General features: G+C 41.4%; 1 protein-coding gene across 1 annotated transcript in view; it reads right to left on the bottom strand.

Annotated features, from left to right (window-relative positions):
• The window catches only part of pot1 (protection of telomeres 1 homolog), an 88,608-nt gene that overhangs the window by 36,536 nt on the left and 34,429 nt on the right, over positions 1-17,643 (bottom strand). Inside the window, 3 exon segments of the mRNA XM_071519246.1 lie at positions 11,236-11,391; positions 16,149-16,442; positions 17,501-17,631. Of these exon segments, the coding sequence (XP_071375347.1) occupies positions 11,236-11,391; positions 16,149-16,442; positions 17,501-17,631 (581 nt within the window).

Genomic DNA, 17,643 nt, shown 5'->3' with positions numbered 1-17,643 from the left:
GCTAGCCTAACTGTGTGTGTGTGTGTGTTTGCCACCTTTTGTGATAAAACAGCTGGATTTTCACATAAAAATCTGGAATAATGCAGCTTTAATCCTATTTTATCTTCATCATGTTTCCCACTTTTATCTCCCCACTATGTATTTTACTACTCTTTGTTTTTATACCTTCCTTTAAAGCACTTTCTAAACTCTGCTTTTACATAAGTGCTATATAAAAGTTTATTCATTATTAATAACATTGTATTCATTACTATTGTGTGTGTGTGTGTGTGTGTGTGTGCGTGTGTGGGGAGCCAGGGGAATCCATGACGGAGGAGGATGAGCACTTCTTCTCCTCCTCCTCCCTCTTTTTATCCTAATGGGCTCCTTTTCTCCTCTAACAACCCTCTTCTCTGTAGAAACGCCTCAGTCAATTTCACACAATATCTCTGATGATTCACCAGAAGAGATTGGTAATTGGGGGAAATATTCCTATTCACACTAGTCTTCTGTGGAGAGGCTGAGCGTGTGTGTGTGTGTGTGTGTGTGTGTGTGTGTGTGTGTGTGTTGAATCGATTGACAGGCGTTAAGCGGTTCCTGTCAGAGAAATCCTATCAAAGGGCCGCTTCACCCGTGATACATCCATCTAAGCTCTATTTTATCCAGGTCTTCAGTAATTAATTCTCAACCAAAGACCTTTCGCTACAGTCTTTACCTCGTTAGATATTTGGTAATAAGATTTTGAATTGATTCAGGATTCCTAGTCAGTCAGTCAGTGATGACTCACTCCTCTGTACTGAACACTATCAAACATCACACTTTACACCATTTGAGAAAATATTTTCTATAAATTCTCATGTCTGTTCTTTACTGAGCAGTATCTACTTAGGGTGCTTTCACACCAGCCTTGTTTAGTCCGTTTGAATTGAACCCCGGAGCGTTTACCCCCTTGGTTCGGATCGTTTGGGGTGGTGTGAACACCCTGATCGAACCCTGGTCCGGACCAAATAACCGCTCTCTGGTCCGCCTCGAAGATCTGGTCTCAGGCCGCTTCCAAGTGAACTGTGGAGCGGTTCATTAATGGTGAGAACACCATTCGGACCAATCTCAGGAAGCGAACCATTTAATCTGAATTTTATTGGTTAAAAACAACATCTTCACATCCTGTTTTGATGACTGGTGAAACTAGTATTTGCATGGATCAACTTTTGGGGATTTTTGCATGATTGCAATCGTTGCAATAGACAAAAAAAAACTAATAATAATATGATGCCCCATTGTTATTGCCATACAATGACACACAGCATCAATCAGTTCTACTATCTACTATGGAAATTTGCCATATGCTGTCACCATTACACGATGCCACATGCCAAAAACTGTGTCCCTCTCACCATTACGCGATGCCAAATGCGCATCGTGCATGTCCCGTTAACCATCATCACACATTGCCAGTTGCTAAATACGTAACCTACAACCAAGAAAAACAACACAGTAAATATGTAAAAAAGCACAGCCCAGCAAAAAGTCATGAAAATAACCTTCGTCCGACGCAGTGGACGCACACGACGCACCCAATGTACAACATACCCAACGCACACACACATTCTTTTAATTTCAGCCGTCAAAAAATCTCTGGGAATGTATTTTTTCCATCCCGGGAGACTGAGGCTAATTACCGGAGTCTCCTGGCCAATCCGGGTGGGTTGGCAACCCTATCTACCGTTTGATTTTTGACTTTGTGAAAGCGAACCGAACCAGCTGAAAAACAAAACAATGTATCGTTCTCACATCAGGTGCGGACCAAGGAAGCGAACTATCAGGTGTGAAAACGCCCTTAAAGTCTCCATGAAATGAACTCCCATTACTTTTACCCCCTGGAAAACAGAGTATCTTTCATGGTGACCTCATGCTGCACCAGGAGGCGGAAATATAGATTTCCCATCCGCCCCTTCCATCAAATAAAATTGCCTTTCTATCCCTGACTCATATTCCATTAGTTTAGACATTTGAATGATCCCTCACTGCATTAAGTCCCGCCCCCAACATCCTGTTTCAACAGGAAAAGCATTAAATCCAAGAAGTAAAGATGCCATTTAATGCAGTCTTTAATAAACGTAAGTACGTAAGTTTTGGTGTGGAAATTTGACTTTAACTATCAATCTTGACTCCTTAGCAGTGAATTTTCACACACCTCTGACTCTCCTTACACCTTCCTTTCTCTGTGGTTGCGTCTTCCCCCTCTGTTCCCATCTATGTGACGTGGGACTGTGCAGCAACTGTTGGGAAAAATCTAGTTTTGTCCACTTCTCAATCATTGGAAGTGACAAGGAATGGAAACTAGCTGGTTGAGAGACACTTCTAGTAGACCCACACACTAATAGACCCATACACACCAGTGTGGGTCTATTATACAAGAAAGAATTGTTTATAGCACTAACGCAGGACAGATACAAGCCAAATACGAGAAGCGGGACTTGACCTCGCTCAAAGAGTAACTTCACACTCATTAATTCAACAATTTTCAGGCCAAATGAATTTGTTTAAGCTTGTTTACAGCACTTTGATATGTGTGACAGATTGCACATAATGAAAGCAGCTTTGTTTTCCTGCAAAGAGCCTCTTTAAGCCTCCAGGGTCAAGTGTCAATTTGTGTTGGAGGACAAAATCGAGAGCTGCTGAAATAGTGAAATAATCCCTGCTTGGTTTCCCAGAGGAAGCTTTGAACCGAGTCTGTAACAGCAGCTGACAGCTCATTTGATACAAGGCTAATTAAGAAAACTAATCGGAACAAATCAGCATTACTTGGGCAGAATATTTACAAATTAAGCAAACGGTAAGAATGTTAAATTTAAGGTGGGTTGCAAGAGGTGAGTGTACACACACACACACACACACACACACACACACAGTGAGAAAGATAACACTTTGCCCATCAAGAAATTTTTTTGACATGATGCCATGAACTGTGGCCTTCACAACACAAAGCTAAGTAGCTGAGAGCATCTGGCAATTTTGCACCACAAGACATGCTGACACGCCCAAACGTCTAAAAGCGTTTCCTCCGACACAGACGGAGCTGATGCTGTTAGTTTGTGTACTTTAACAGCTGATGTGACAGGCGAGCAAGGCAATCCGCCATCGCTCAAACAAGCCGAGGCCCGAGGCTTTTAGGATCTAAGGCTGTTTCAAGCTCCAGAACGGAGGGGGAAAAGGGTCAACGCTCCATCACTCATTTACCCAAACATAATCTGCAGACAAAGTCCTGGGTTTAAGGCACGTGGAAACAAACAGCCCTGCCTGAATGGGATTAGCTTTTCTGTAGGAGGTCAGGAAATGTCATTTTCACTGCCGTAATTCAGTGATTTTAGTGGCGTTAGAACAATGTTATCTGTGAGTACTACAGGGTGGCAGGAACAGGAGGAACAGCAGTAACAGGGAAAGGACAAATAAGCTCCTGGTTTCCAGCCGGCTGTCTTGTCCTCTGACACTTCTAGCGTCGCCCGGCTCGACAGTCTGCCCAATACTTTCCAAGGTAATTTAAAACAAAAACAAATCCCATCTTGATTGTTGCTGTGTGTTCTCAGCAGGCAACATCCACACAGGCTGTTTTATGCTGAAAGGTTGTAGGTGGAATTTCCAAAATCATAGGCATGCCAAGTAGGATTTTGCCGGTTGCAGCTTGTAAACACAACTTTCAAAGTTGACCCCTCTTCCCTAGCTCAACAAGACGTGAAGCCACACCTAGGGCTGGGCGATATGGTTGAAATCAACATCACGATAATCATAAGGATTTTTCTCAATATCAATATATATATATCACGATATGGTTCATGTATGCAAAATCACGTTAAATAATCAAATGAATGTTCATCTCATTGAACCGAATGGTAATGTTAGGTGTGTTGTCAAACAAAACAGAAATATTCAAATAATATTCCTAAAATACCTCATTTCATCAGAGTTTTTAAGTAAAATTTGCTTGTCATCATCAATTTAGACAGCAGAAATGTGTGTCACGATATTAAAATATCTTCATATCATCACGATATGATTCCACTGAAAGACGATAAACGATATTATTGAATTATCGCCCAGCCCTAGCCACGCCCCCACAGCTACCAGAACAGTACAAAGTGGTTTTGGTTGCAGGACTCACCTGCTGACAAAACGACGCCCAGAAACATCCCAAACATTCAGGAATAAGAAGATCTAGGCAGAAAGCAGCAGGCTCTCTGCAGACACACACTGTCACACCAATGGACTCAATCTCTGAACCCATCGTCTATCGGTCTGACGACGATTAGACTCTGGGGGCGACGGCCAATATTTCGGGGTTTCCGGTGTAGCCAGCTGACATCCGGGCCAAGACTTCCTCTTCTGTGCACCGGCCATTGTTTACAGTCCGATTAGCAACTTGAGACGTGAGAATGGAGTCGGAGTTGAGAGACGACGTCTCATATGCAGATATCTGTTTATAGAGATTAGCCGAAATGTCGTCCGGACCTAAAACACCTACAGAAAGTATCAATGTTTGTGTATTGTACTCAACTCCAACCCCATTCTCGCGTCTCAAGTTGCTAATTGGACTGTAAACAATGACCCGCACACGGAAGAGGAAGTCTTGGCCCGGATGTCCGCTGGCTACACCGGAAACCCCCAAATATTGGCTGTCGCCCCCAGAGTCTAATCGTCGTCAGACCGATAGACGATGGGTTCCGAGATTGCAATGGACCATAAGTAATGATTGAGAAGGATCATTTTTGGATGAGATTATGCTATTTCAAGGGGGAAAATCCTGCTCAGTATGTCTTTAAACAACTCCTTGGTAATCATGGGGAGTAATATTGTGTAGTGGGGTTATCTTGTGAGGATGGCTGAAATCACTGACAGGAAGTATTACATCACTAGCGTTGTCCTATATTACTTTTTTACAACTGTTTGAGCTGCACCTTCCATCTTAGTTCAAATGCAAACATTATGAGGACAAAGTCATTGGCTTCTCCTCAAAACTCTGACAGTTCAATAAAGTGTTGAACTCAGCTGACTGACAGGCAGGATGCAGAGATGCTGCGGGTCCAACATCAAACCACAATCCAGACAACAAAAGGAGAGAGACACGGATCTGTGGGACGAACTCCTGGGGGTGATTTTGGCATTTGGAAAAACCTGCCGCCCCACAGAGGAACAAACTGCTCACACTGCACTCCAAAATAACAGAAAGCTCTCTGAACATTTAACTCAACATTACTGCTACTGCTAACACTGTCACATCTGCTGTCTTCACATTTTCCATTTTAAAATTCTAGACCTTGACTACTTATCACTTCTTAACACCTCATATATTACCTTTTATTTCTATTTTCTATTATATATACAGTACTGTGCAAACATCTTAGGCATATGTCAAAGATATCCATAAAGCGAAGATGCTTTCAAAACTAATGAAATGAAAAGTTTCTGAATATCAAAAATGTACAATAAACAGCAGTCTACTGACACACTAATGCAGAAAACAAATAAACATCTAAGACTTCTAAGAAATTTGTATAAAAACTCTAGGGTGCCTAAGACTTTTGCACAGTACTGTATATTTTTTAATTTATTTTTATTTTTCTATCATTCATTGTGGTAGTTTCACATCACTGCTTTTGGGGTTTATTGTATGTAAAGCACTTTGTAAACATTGTTTTTAGAAAAGTGCTATACAAATAAAGTTATTATTATTATTATTTTTCACTGCATTTGAAGGTTCTGGTCTATTTGTGCAATTCATAAACCTAGACAGCTGGAAATTACCACATGCATTATCCAGACTTTCCAGACCTTACTTTGCACCCTGTATAGTAGTGAAAATCAGATGGGAAATCTGATGAGGAACAGAGGAATTACTGTGTCCAGTCTGATTTACAGTCATTGATTTTCTGTTATATTGGAAACATCAATCCAATCCAGTCTGTTTGGAATGGAATTCTCTCTTTCTGATGTGTGTAAGTGTGTGTACGCGTGTGTGTGTGTGTGTGTGTGTGTGTTTGGAGTGTATTTGTGTGAGTCTGAGTGTGATTGCTTGTATCGTGGAAGCACATCCATCTTTATTCTGGTCTCTAACACAGAATCACATTGTGTCGGTCACAAAGTCACACTAGATAAGAAGACAAAGCAAACACACACACACACACACACACACACACACACACCTGCTGCCTCTAAAGGAGCATGAACATGTCAAACGCCGCTCATCACCTGCTGTATTGTTCCCGGCTCTCTGCTGCTGATGCCGGTCCCGTTATTCACAGCCTGTTATTACACAGCTTTGTTGAATACTCAGTTCTGATTGGACGATGGAACACACTGAGGTCTGTTGTTATTTCTGAAAAAGAGATCCCTGCTTCGCATCTAATCGTTTCACTCTTCAGTCAAGAAGTCTCCGCTCCATTTTGCTGATTTCTAATCAAACCAGTAGAACATGTAGAACAGTAAACATGTCGTCTCCCACGAACGCTGCAATAAGTACAAAATATGTTTCCTCATGTTTCCTGATTGATGTACAGACAATTTTGACATGTTGAAAATTAATTTTGAATCTGCCAAAAGGGAGCAATGAGACGTATCATTCCCCTATGTTTCCTCAAAATCCAAACAGCAACACAGGGGATATTGTGCGTGACGTACACACAATTAAAACATTCGTTGTAGAGCAGTGTAATTTTGAAAATGCTGGAATGGAGCCAAGACATACATCATTTCCCAAAGTTTGGTCAAAATCCGAGATGAGATGAGATGAGATGAGATGAGATGAGATGAGATGAGATGAGATGAGATGAGATGAGATGAGATGAGATGAGATGAGATGAGATGAGATGAGATGAGATGAGATGAGATGAGATGAGATGAGATGAGACTTTATTGATCCTCTTGGGGATATTCAGGTGTGTGAGATATGGACAGATGAACGGACGGACCGGGCCGATCCATAGCCAATCCCTGGATATTATTGTGGGGGAAAATTAACTGGTGCCAACATGAGCTAAAAAGACGCCTCTCCTTGGTTACTGCAGACAAACACTTAGCTGTTCAGCACGTCTCATTTTACAATACATGGGAATGTTTGGTTAATTTAATCACCAGCCAACAAGCAGGTTTAATCTCATTAAGCAGCACATGGATGCTACAAAACTGATCATAAGTAGTCATGTTCCTGGATTAGTTTCTGCTGCCATGGTTGCGGTTCTGCTACGTTATGTCTTTGGCAGAAGCTTGGAAATTACTTTAGCTTCAAATAATATCATTTTCATGATCAATATTTCATGTCAAATGATTAATATCTTTGGCAAGTAACTGTGTAATAAAAGGGATGAAGTACAGAGAGGCCGTCATTATTAAAAAGTAAGTCCTAAAAGGGTGATTCAAGACAGATATTATCACTTGCTGTCTTGCTATATATTACTTAGTGATCTTTCCTTTTCTCCTTACCTCTTAATTTACATATTTGCCTTGTATTTCTCTCTTACATGATCATTCAAGGATGGCTGGAATTTTGTCCGGGCTTTACGGCATGACCCCTTGACCTCCTTAGTATTAGTTCCTTCTAACGTTGGTGATCAAGGAAATTAAACTTAATTTAGTGTTGCACTCATTAAGTTGTTCTGGATAAACGTCACACATTCCTAAATACCTAGGAGATGTTTATATATGTCTGATAAAATAACCCAATGGTTTTATTTTCATCTATACATGTAATACGCCTCTAATATCTGTAAAACTTTTCCAATATTGCTTTTGCATTGTTTTTATTTTTGTAATGTGTACTTATTTAATGTTTATAACTCTGAGTGAATGTTCCTCCCAGTAGGTATTGTGTATTGTGTTGTACATGTCGTTTTTTTGCCTCGTCTGCATTCTGCCTGCACTTCTGCACTTTACCTCGCACAGTCTGTGTTGAGGAGCGACACGTTAATAAAAATATCTATCTATCTACCCAGAATGCAAAATGTGGTAACGCAGATTAGCGCGGCCGAGTGGTTCGAGGGACCATCCTGTAGCCGGAGGTTCACAGGGTCGATTCCCGCAGCGGCGAATCCGTGTCCATCAGCAGCCATTTGTCCCGTGGGAAATGTGCTTGAGCAAGACACCGAGCCGCGACCCGCTCCCTCGCCGGGAGGCGGCGAGGATGAGAGCGCCTGATAAACGCCTACAATGCAAAAATGTAAATGTACGAAAAATGAAGAGGTAAAAACCCTGATGTGGTCCCATCGAGGCGGAGTGGGAGGTCACCACATCCTCCACATCCCCCGCCGCGTCGGAAACAAGACGCTCCTCAGGAAGAGGTTACTAACGAGTCTCACAATTACACAACTGTATGCTAATATCGCCCTATCTGCACCGCTGATAAAGAAGATGGCTGAGGAGCGACGAGGATCAAAGCGGGAATTATACATTCTATAGGACGAGGAGGAGAGACGGCATGAGATGGAAATGAGCGAATGACGACTACAGCGTTTTTTAAAATTCACAGCTATTATTTTAAGCAGGGGGGGGGAATCCGAGGTGAGCCTGAGGCGCTCTGAGCACCAGGGAACCAACTGTATTTGTGTTTTGTAGAGCAGAAAGAGAGAGAACTGTTTGAAAAAAGCAAAAGGAAAGAAGTCAAAACTGTACTGTACAGTAAGGCAGTGGTTCTCAACGTGGGGTCCAGGGACCACCAGGGGTCCTTGAGGTGGTTCCAGGGGGTCCTCAGCAAATGGATGAATTGTTAAACTTCACCATTATTTCATTTACAAGAAGTTAACACCATTAGAGAATGTAGAAGAATGACTGTTTTGATCATAGTTTCTCTGTTATCTCTCTACCTACAATACAGACAGTCATGGGATTCTAGACAAAATCATACCTAACAATAAAAAATATTCTCAGATTTGGGTCCGAGAGACAAAATCTCATTACATGGGGGTCTGTGGCTCTAATGTGGACTAAATTAGGGTCATTGATATGAAAAAGGTTGAGAATCACTGCAGTAAGAAAGGATGGGGCAGGAAATTAGGAATTGAAATTAGCTCCAGTCAATGCTGGTCAATGGACTGTGGCTGGTAAGTTAAGTAAGTGGTACTAGTCACTTTGGCAGGAAACCAGCCATCATTTGGAGGTCCTTTTGTTTTCTAGAAACCTAGTTGGCTAATGAAGGAGTGAAAATGGCTGCTGTGTTCAGGATTTATCAGTCAGTAAAAAGTTCCTGCTCTGCACGTATTCCACCTCTTGCTTCACACTCGGCTACAGGCCGGGTCAAACAGTATTAGCAAATACTTAAAGTAATAATCCATTTTCATGTAAATGTCTGTCCTGCTCCTCTCTCTCTGCTCTAACTCAACAGTGATCCAATCTATATCCAGTTCATGAAAGCTTTTTCCATTTGCTGGTGTCTGGTAGCTCTTTCCCAGGAAGTGATGCGTTTTATGTTTCCAGTTTGTTTGGAATAAACAGAAGAAGAAGAACTGGGTAGTTAGTATGAGCGGCGATAGCCACCATGGCTGAACAGACAGAGAAAAGAGAAACTCAAACTACAGCAACAGAAAATCCAAGCTCCGCCCACACTGTTTGATTGACAGGGATCTCTAGGAAAAGCAGTGCAGAAACACCACAGCATGAGCGCTGAGCAATAAAGATGGAGACTAAATTTTAAAAAGGATCTTGCAAATTACCACTTCAACATCATTAATTTTGTCCTACTTTAGTCCCTGATGGATAGGTTTGCCACACAGACCAACACAATGTGCTGGAGTGCCAGATATTTTGAACAATCACAGAAAATAAACAGAAGAAAGGAAAAATCTCACCAAACACCATCTGAATTATCGTGACGCAGTAACACCCACCCATCTGGTACTGCCTGCAGGTTAAAACAAACGCTATGGTCTGCTCGCTGTATTCTGGTATGACTGACTGATGCATATCAAAGCAAAATCATTGTGGAGTCAGTAGCTCATAAGCCTAAGCCGGTGTGGTTTTAAGTTAGAGAGAATCCCTCAGCATTACTCCCTAATCTCAGCAAAGATAGAAGACCTGTTTTCATCTTTGGTTTGCCCAGGGAAGACTGACTGAGGCTGAGGCTGTCTGCTCCTTCTCAGCAAGTCTTTGTGTCACATTCAGAAAGTTACACATATTCCTAGCTGGGAGCTGCCCAGTACAACCACAGTCTCCTACTGGTGGAAACTGAGCAGCTGCACTGGAACGTCAGCAGTAGTTGTTAAGGGAAGCGTTAGAGAGCGTTTCTCATTCAATTTTCACTGACCGGATGTTCGCATTGGGTCTGGGATTAGAACTGACAACCTTCCAGTCATAAACACACTCAGGGTTCCCACTCTTTTTAAGAAATCATTTTCCAGGGCCTTTCTAGGACATTTTCCAGGAGTTTTTCTTGACAACACAGGACAGCACTTGCCCACAAACGGTCATATAATTTACCGGTAGGCCTAGTATTGACACATTTAACCCCAGTTTTATTCCTCCTTTTTTAATGATGCAGGGTTCATGATGAAGAGTCTCAGGTTCATTACAGGTGACGGCTACACCCATCACTGCTAACTGTACAATAAGGTCCTCTGGCCTCCTCTTTTTGTTAGACATGATCAGCACTGGTATGTTTTTTTTTTTTTACTTACAAAGCTCTCCTCAACAAACAAACACCAACATGTTCTGTGTTACACTACTTGAATTGTGGCAGTTACAATACTCACTCCACACACTGGCTTATACTCCAGGTCTCATATGAACTTCAAACTTGGACAAAAATTGTCTATGTTCTACCTCTGTAACAATTTCGAAATGTAATAAAGTAGTAAATCACACCATAATGTACACTGTCAGGTGTGTGTTATTGTCAAAGCATTGTTTAACAGGTGGTATTGTAATAGGTTGTTACATGCACCCCTAGTAGCCTATAGCTGTATTGATGTAGATGAATAAAATCTTAATTTCAGTTTAAGTTAAATTTACTTTTGTCAAACAGATAACCACTGACACAAAACAACAAAAAAACAGCACAACTCAAGGGTTAAAATTTGACTGGTAAGCTTTACTGAAATTAAAGTTTCCCGGACACGTGGGAACCCTGCTTCCTGTATGTTATCACTGTGTCCGACGGGTGCAAACGCTCTACAACGGCCCAAAGCAATCGCAGATCCTGTGTATTGATAAATCGCTTACACCTTGATTTTGCATCTACATACGTTAAGGCCTTGGGCTGTGTCGATGAACTCTGACCTTTAGCTGCCTGGCGAACTCAACGTGGTTATCGTAGACCAGGACGTTGGCGACGAGGTTCTGTCGCTCCTTGGAGGCGGAGGAAGATCCTTCTGTGACGCCCGGCTCCGCCGTCACCTTCAGCAGAGGGTGAGGACATTTGGTCCCGTCCCAAACCTGCCAAGAAAAACAAGACACAAGATTTAAGAAACACAATTTGCAACCTCTTGACCAGAACAGGATACAAGACTTTTGATACAAGACTCGATTCTTCGATTCCAGGCATTTGGGAATCGACAATCGACTCCAAAGCCATGGAGTCGATCCACACAGTACAGAAACTTAACGCTGGGTATTGGCAAGGACCTCACGATACGCTACATATCACGATACATTGTGATACAATACATATTGCGATACATTGCAATACTCTACATAATTTACTGAAAATTTAAAAATAGAGCTGAAAATACAACTTGCTGTGTACCATCAGGGTAGTCTAATATGTACATCACATGATATTGATCACTCAGCGGACAAATTGAGTCAAAACTATTTAATTCAAAGGGATTTGAGGGAAATTTAAGGACATTTTAAATCCATTTAAAACATGAATAATTTTTCTTAATGTATTGAAACGAGGGGCTGGAAAATCGATACAGTATCATGGAAACAAATATTGCAATACTCAGCTGTATCGATTTTTTTGCACAGCCCTAGAGAAAATGTAGATTCCCTACACACGCATACGAGTGAATCCCAGAGCCAAATTATATCTGGCGATTCTGATAAGTGAACAAGTGGCTCAAGTTTGCTGGCAACAGAGTGAGAGAGCAGGAGAGGGAGAGATTAGTCCAGGTGTTAGACACTGCCGCTGACTGCTGAGAAAATTCTACACCACACACATCGGTATTTTACTTTAGAGAGAGATGATAACAAGGTAAGACATCAAATTTGAGACTGCACTGTTCATTGTACAAGATCTGCTATGTTTTCGTTTTTGTAATCGAGAATAAAAAATGTTTTGTCTAGAATCAACTCTTGGAATTGTCTCCGTCGATTCCCAATACTTGGAATCGGAATCGGAGTTGATTCCAAAATTTCTGGAATCGAACAGCCCTATCTGGTCTACAACAGCGGTTCCCAAGCTTCCCAGGCACCCAGGGGTCCCTGAAGGAGTTCCAGGGGTCCAGAGCAGTAAGGATTAGTTTAATTTCACTATTAATAAATTCACTATGTTAGCACTGGGAGTGTATAACATAATATATAATAATGACTATTCTTATCAGAGGTTCCACTCTCTCCACAGTTATCTCCCCACTTACAGCAGAGCCAGATGGCAGAACTTCTCTGATGAGAAAACCTTTATCAAACGGCGGTCCGTGGTTTAAAGCGTCTACTTGGGGGTCCGGACATGAAGAAGTTTGGGAACCACTAGTGTAAAGGCTACAGTGTCTGGTAAATCCCAAAATTCACCTGACACTTTAACTATGTTAGCGACCAAATACATGTTTAGAAGAGAACAGGACTGAAACTGATGGTTGGTTAGCTGTAGAGTAAACTAACAATTAACCGGCGTTTGGCTGGAGGTTGATGGTAATTTCCTTCCCTCCTTGACTATACAGCTATTACAGTCCAACTGGCCCAACTAACGCCAGTAATTAGGGAGTAATATTAATATTATCCAACATATCTGTGTTAGACACCTCATTAGGATGACGTGCTCATATTTGTCTCTGAGAGTCTCTATGACAAATAGTTGAATTTTAAAGTAAATCAATCCTAAAAAAAACATTACATTATCATATCCCTCTCAGAAAACAGAGTTCCAAATACCCCTTACACTAGGGCTGTGCGATACTGACAAAATCAAAGATCACAATATTTTTGACCCACTACCTCGATATCAATAATGTGATGATATTTTAGGGATGACTATTGGTGATTTTACACATGTGAAATGAGTATTAGTAGTAATGTGGACATGATGGAGAAGCAGGTAGAGACATTCTGTGTTCATTTCACTCTAGAACTCTGCAACAGTCAAATAAGTTCAGAAAATTGTATAACAGTAAAAGATAACTAACGCAGCCTTTAGGACCAGGAAAAGACAACATTTAAGCTAAATCACGATATTAAAATCCCAGAGGATCTCTAGTCTGAGATCATGATATCGATATTATATTGATATTTATCACCAAGCTCTTCCTTACACACTGGGTTTTTCTGCAGATTTCCCCTTCCCCTAAAATAGAGTAAATTTGAAATTAACCATAAAGTGAAGTAGGGCTGAACAATTCATCGAAATTTTATCTAAATCGCTATATAGCCTACTGCAATTTTCAAATCGCAGGAGGCACAATATTTATTAAAGGTGAAATGTGTGTCAAAATATCATTTTAAATTAAATATTGTGGTGCTGCAGAGATGTCCTGGCCTACACATCATATTCTACAGACTTGGTACAGATCCCCACAAAAATCACACCATAATCATTTCAATACGTTTGTCAATGAAAATGAGAATAATAATGTAAAAATTATCATACCCTCTAATATCGCAAATCATATCGCAATTGCAATATCAGTCAAAATAATTACAATTAGATATTTTTTTCAAAATCGCTCAGCCCTAAAGTGAAGTCTAGCTTACAGTCTAACTGAACTGTAAGTGATTGACCACAAGTAATTTTCATTAGTGCATTATGGGCAAAGTATACAGATATATCTGTACAGGCAGGCCAATATGGCCTGATATATGGCTCTGATATATCTGTCAGGCCCAAACAACTACACATTAATACACAAGGCTGGCTCCGAGCCGCTAAAGAAGGCAATGAGACGCGGCTGGCAAACAACCAGGAATCGCCAGCCAAATCCTGTTAAATTTATCTACTCCACCACCTACTTTGGCAGCCAACCAACCATCATTTGGAGGTTCATTTTCTATTCTAAAAACCAATGTGGCAGGTAGAATAGTGCAAGTGCCTGGTGAAATACATGAAATCACCTGACGCTGCTGCGGCCAGAGGACTGAAAAGTTAATTTCCCATGTTGAATAAGACGAATACAGACTGAGGGCAACCGGGACGGAGACACATGGGATGTGAATGGAGGGAGAAGACGGGAGCACAGCTACTAAACAAGACAACAAGTCACAGTGACATCAACTACAACAAGAAGACATCACCTGAGGTAGAAAGGATGGCAAAGAGGAGGGGGAAAAAAAAAAACACAAGATGGCAATAACAAATGAAGAAGAGCTCCCGCTAAAAACAGCCCCGGGACGCTCTTTATCTTTTCCTGGTGAATGTCATGTTGCTGTCTGAACAGAGAGGTTATCAGGCCTGCAGGTCTATCGCTTACCGGCAGGCAGCGTTAGACGCATTAAGACATAAATAAACATGATGAAATATATGGAACGCGGCGTAGGAAAGATTCAAATGAAGACACACTCCCCGGGGTGTGTGTGAGAGAGCGAGCGAGCGAGCAAGCGGGCGAGCAAGTCAGCGGTTGAGTGTGTGTGTTGCTGTATGTGTGTGTGTGTTTGTGTTTGGTTTGGAGGTTAAAAAAAAAAGGAAAAACCTCCAGCCTAGTACGATGAGATAGACTCATTTGGTGTAAAGTGCATCACACGGTGCTCCTGCGTTTCTTTTCGTATAAAAAAAATAATGTTTTAAGTCTTTTCAACAGGCAGCGAGTCAGTTTCAGCATCTTTGCTGGACGCCTCCGACTCCATTTGCTTCCAAATCTTGTCCAAGAATATTATTGTTGACATGCTGTGATGTTGCAGAAACCTGTTTTTGTCTTTGTGACTTTACTTTTAATCAGCCTCTCAGTATTTTACATAACTAGACCAAGACACTTTCTGCATCTCAATCACTATGCCATGCTGATATGTAGAGTCTGCTGTCTGTATGTAGATAGGAGGGACGGGACGATCTGCTTGTCTCACGATACGATTCTAAATTATATGTGATCTGTTCAGGATTCAATTACAACCAGGATATAATGTAATAAATAAAAGTTCAGTGACAACAAAGTCTGACTGTGCAGAATTCTCTTTATTTCTGAGACTGAAATCTTTTTTTCAGCTGCTAGAATGTAAACAACAATTTAAAAATGTCATTACAAAGTGACAATAATATAATTTGGATGGAGAGCTTGTGAAACTGTGATGGTCAAGAGTCTCATTAGTGATTACTACAGCAGAATAACATGGAGATTGTCACATTTTTGTATTGCGATATATTGAATTTTGATATATCGTCCCGTCCCTTGTAGACTGATACAGTCTACTGGATTCCCCACACTGAAATGTGCTGGTCAAGGTGTTGCTGATGTGTTTTATATTGTCGCTGTCGGGTCAAAACCTTGAGAGAGTTACTGTTCCATGAAATCGTTCGACAAAACCCTGAAATATTCTGGTGTTCAGATGAGCAAAAACTGGAATGGCTGTTTAATTTTGATGCGTTTAAGTTTGCTAACTTTATCTCAAAAGCCTGGAAGGAGATGAAGATGAAGAAGTAGGCAAGATAGATTGTTTAATTAATATTTATTTTGATTTTTCAGTAACACATAGTAAGCTTCTGTCAGTGATTTAGGAGTTCTGCCCTACTCACTGATGGTCTGAAGATCTGAAGGTGAAAGATGCTTTAGTTTCTTTATTTTCTTTCTCTGTTGTTGTGTAAACGCTGTACTCTGGTCCTGGCTTGTTTGAATTTATGGTGTCTTGTAAGCCCATGCAGGCTGGGAATACAATTGTATGCACGACACAATAATAACATTTCATTCATTCATTCATTCATTCATTGTATCTCCAAAATATCACCTTTCCAGGATTTGCTTGATGGCCATGTATTTCTGAGTCTGTCCAGTGGGTTTGGAAGTTCCTGTGGATTTGTTCCACTTATTGAATGAAGTTGTGTCTCTTACCTTCAGCAGGGTGCAGGTGGAGTCGATGGGGGCCTTGGCCAGCAGCTGGCAGGTCAGGTCGAAGTAGGCTTTGGGCTGAACGGCAGACAGAGGCACTGTGGGAGCGGGGGGGAGCAGCGCCTGGTTGGCGGCCCAGGACCGGAGCTCCTCCACGGCCCGCCGGTCCTCCTGGTCGAAGTGGAAGGAGCGGCTGGAGGTTCGCGGCTCCACGGCCCCGCCCACCGTCCCGTCAAACGCCACCACCGAGAAACCGAAGGTGTTGATCAGAGTGATGGAGTCGTTAAAAAGCTGAGTCTGCAGAGAGAGATGTTTTACACAGTTACTTATTCTCAGTTCAAAATAGTGCCAGTTTTCTCCAAAATGAATATGGTTGGTTTGAATAAGTAAACTGCTGTTGGCATGGACGTTTTATAATTGACAACACTGTTTGTTTGGAAATATCATGTTGTGCTTTGTTTTCATCCATCGGAAGGTGCAAGAAACGCTGTAATAGGTACTAAAATTTTGTGTTACAATATATAAATTTGGTTCAACTGTAACACTGTAAATGCCTAAAATGTAAATATAAAGTACATACACTGATAAATCAAGAGGGAGCTATTTATTATTATTATTAATACTACTATTATTCTAAACTTAATTTGTTTGGCACTTTGTAAAAGGAAGTTTACAAAGTGCTTTAAAAACCAAACATCAAGTTGATAAAACAAATTTAAACAAGTAAAAACGAGAAGGGACTAGAAGACAAAAAGATAAGAACAGTCTATAGACATAGGTTTTAAGAAGTGATTTTAAAAGATGATGCTGATGCTGCTCGCCTCGGGCGGGTCGTCCCAAAGCCGAGGGTCCCGAGACCAACAAGGAAAATATAAGATGAGGTTTCAAATATAAGTTTGCCAATATAAAGCCCTATTCGCACGGGACTAGTATTACCTGGGGACCTCGTGATTTATAAATTACCCCCCCCACGTCTGTGTTTCATGCGGCACATTCGCACGGGATAAGCAAAGTCTGTATTTTACTTGAATTTACTGAAATTAACCCCCGGATGAGAGGCAGCAAAAAGGCACGGAGAAAACAAAAAACCTTGAAAAAATAAAAATAAATACAACCCCAAATCACCGAGATGCCGATTCACACGGGACTAATATTATCACATGATCTCTGTGTTTGGCGAAATATGGTAGGTAATTTGCGGTGGAATTTTTACTTTACAAATTACGGACATGGCAGATTCGCACGGGATTAAGATCACAGACGACCTCCACAATTATTACAAATTACTAGAGGTCCCCAGGTAATACTAGTCCCGTGCGAACAGGTCTTAAGACAAGCTTTAACCCCGGCTGCACCTTGACTCTGTGCAGGCGGATGATGTCTCCGATCTGGAAGATTTTGGGATGATCGTCGAGCTTCTCGCAGAAGACGGTGCAGCCGACCTTCTGGTTGGAGCGGTCTGTGATCTTCAGCGTGGTGCAGAGGTCTGAGGAAGAGG

Source organism: Centroberyx affinis, unplaced genomic scaffold (genome assembly GCF_046629955.1).
Source record: "Centroberyx affinis isolate AG114_WGS23_722 - 3 ecotype Tasmania unplaced genomic scaffold, CSIRO-AGI_Caff_v1 ptg000057l_1, whole genome shotgun sequence".
Classification (NCBI taxonomy): domain Eukaryota; kingdom Metazoa; phylum Chordata; class Actinopteri; order Beryciformes; family Berycidae; genus Centroberyx; species Centroberyx affinis.
This window is presented reverse-complemented; position numbering and strand designations above follow the sequence as displayed.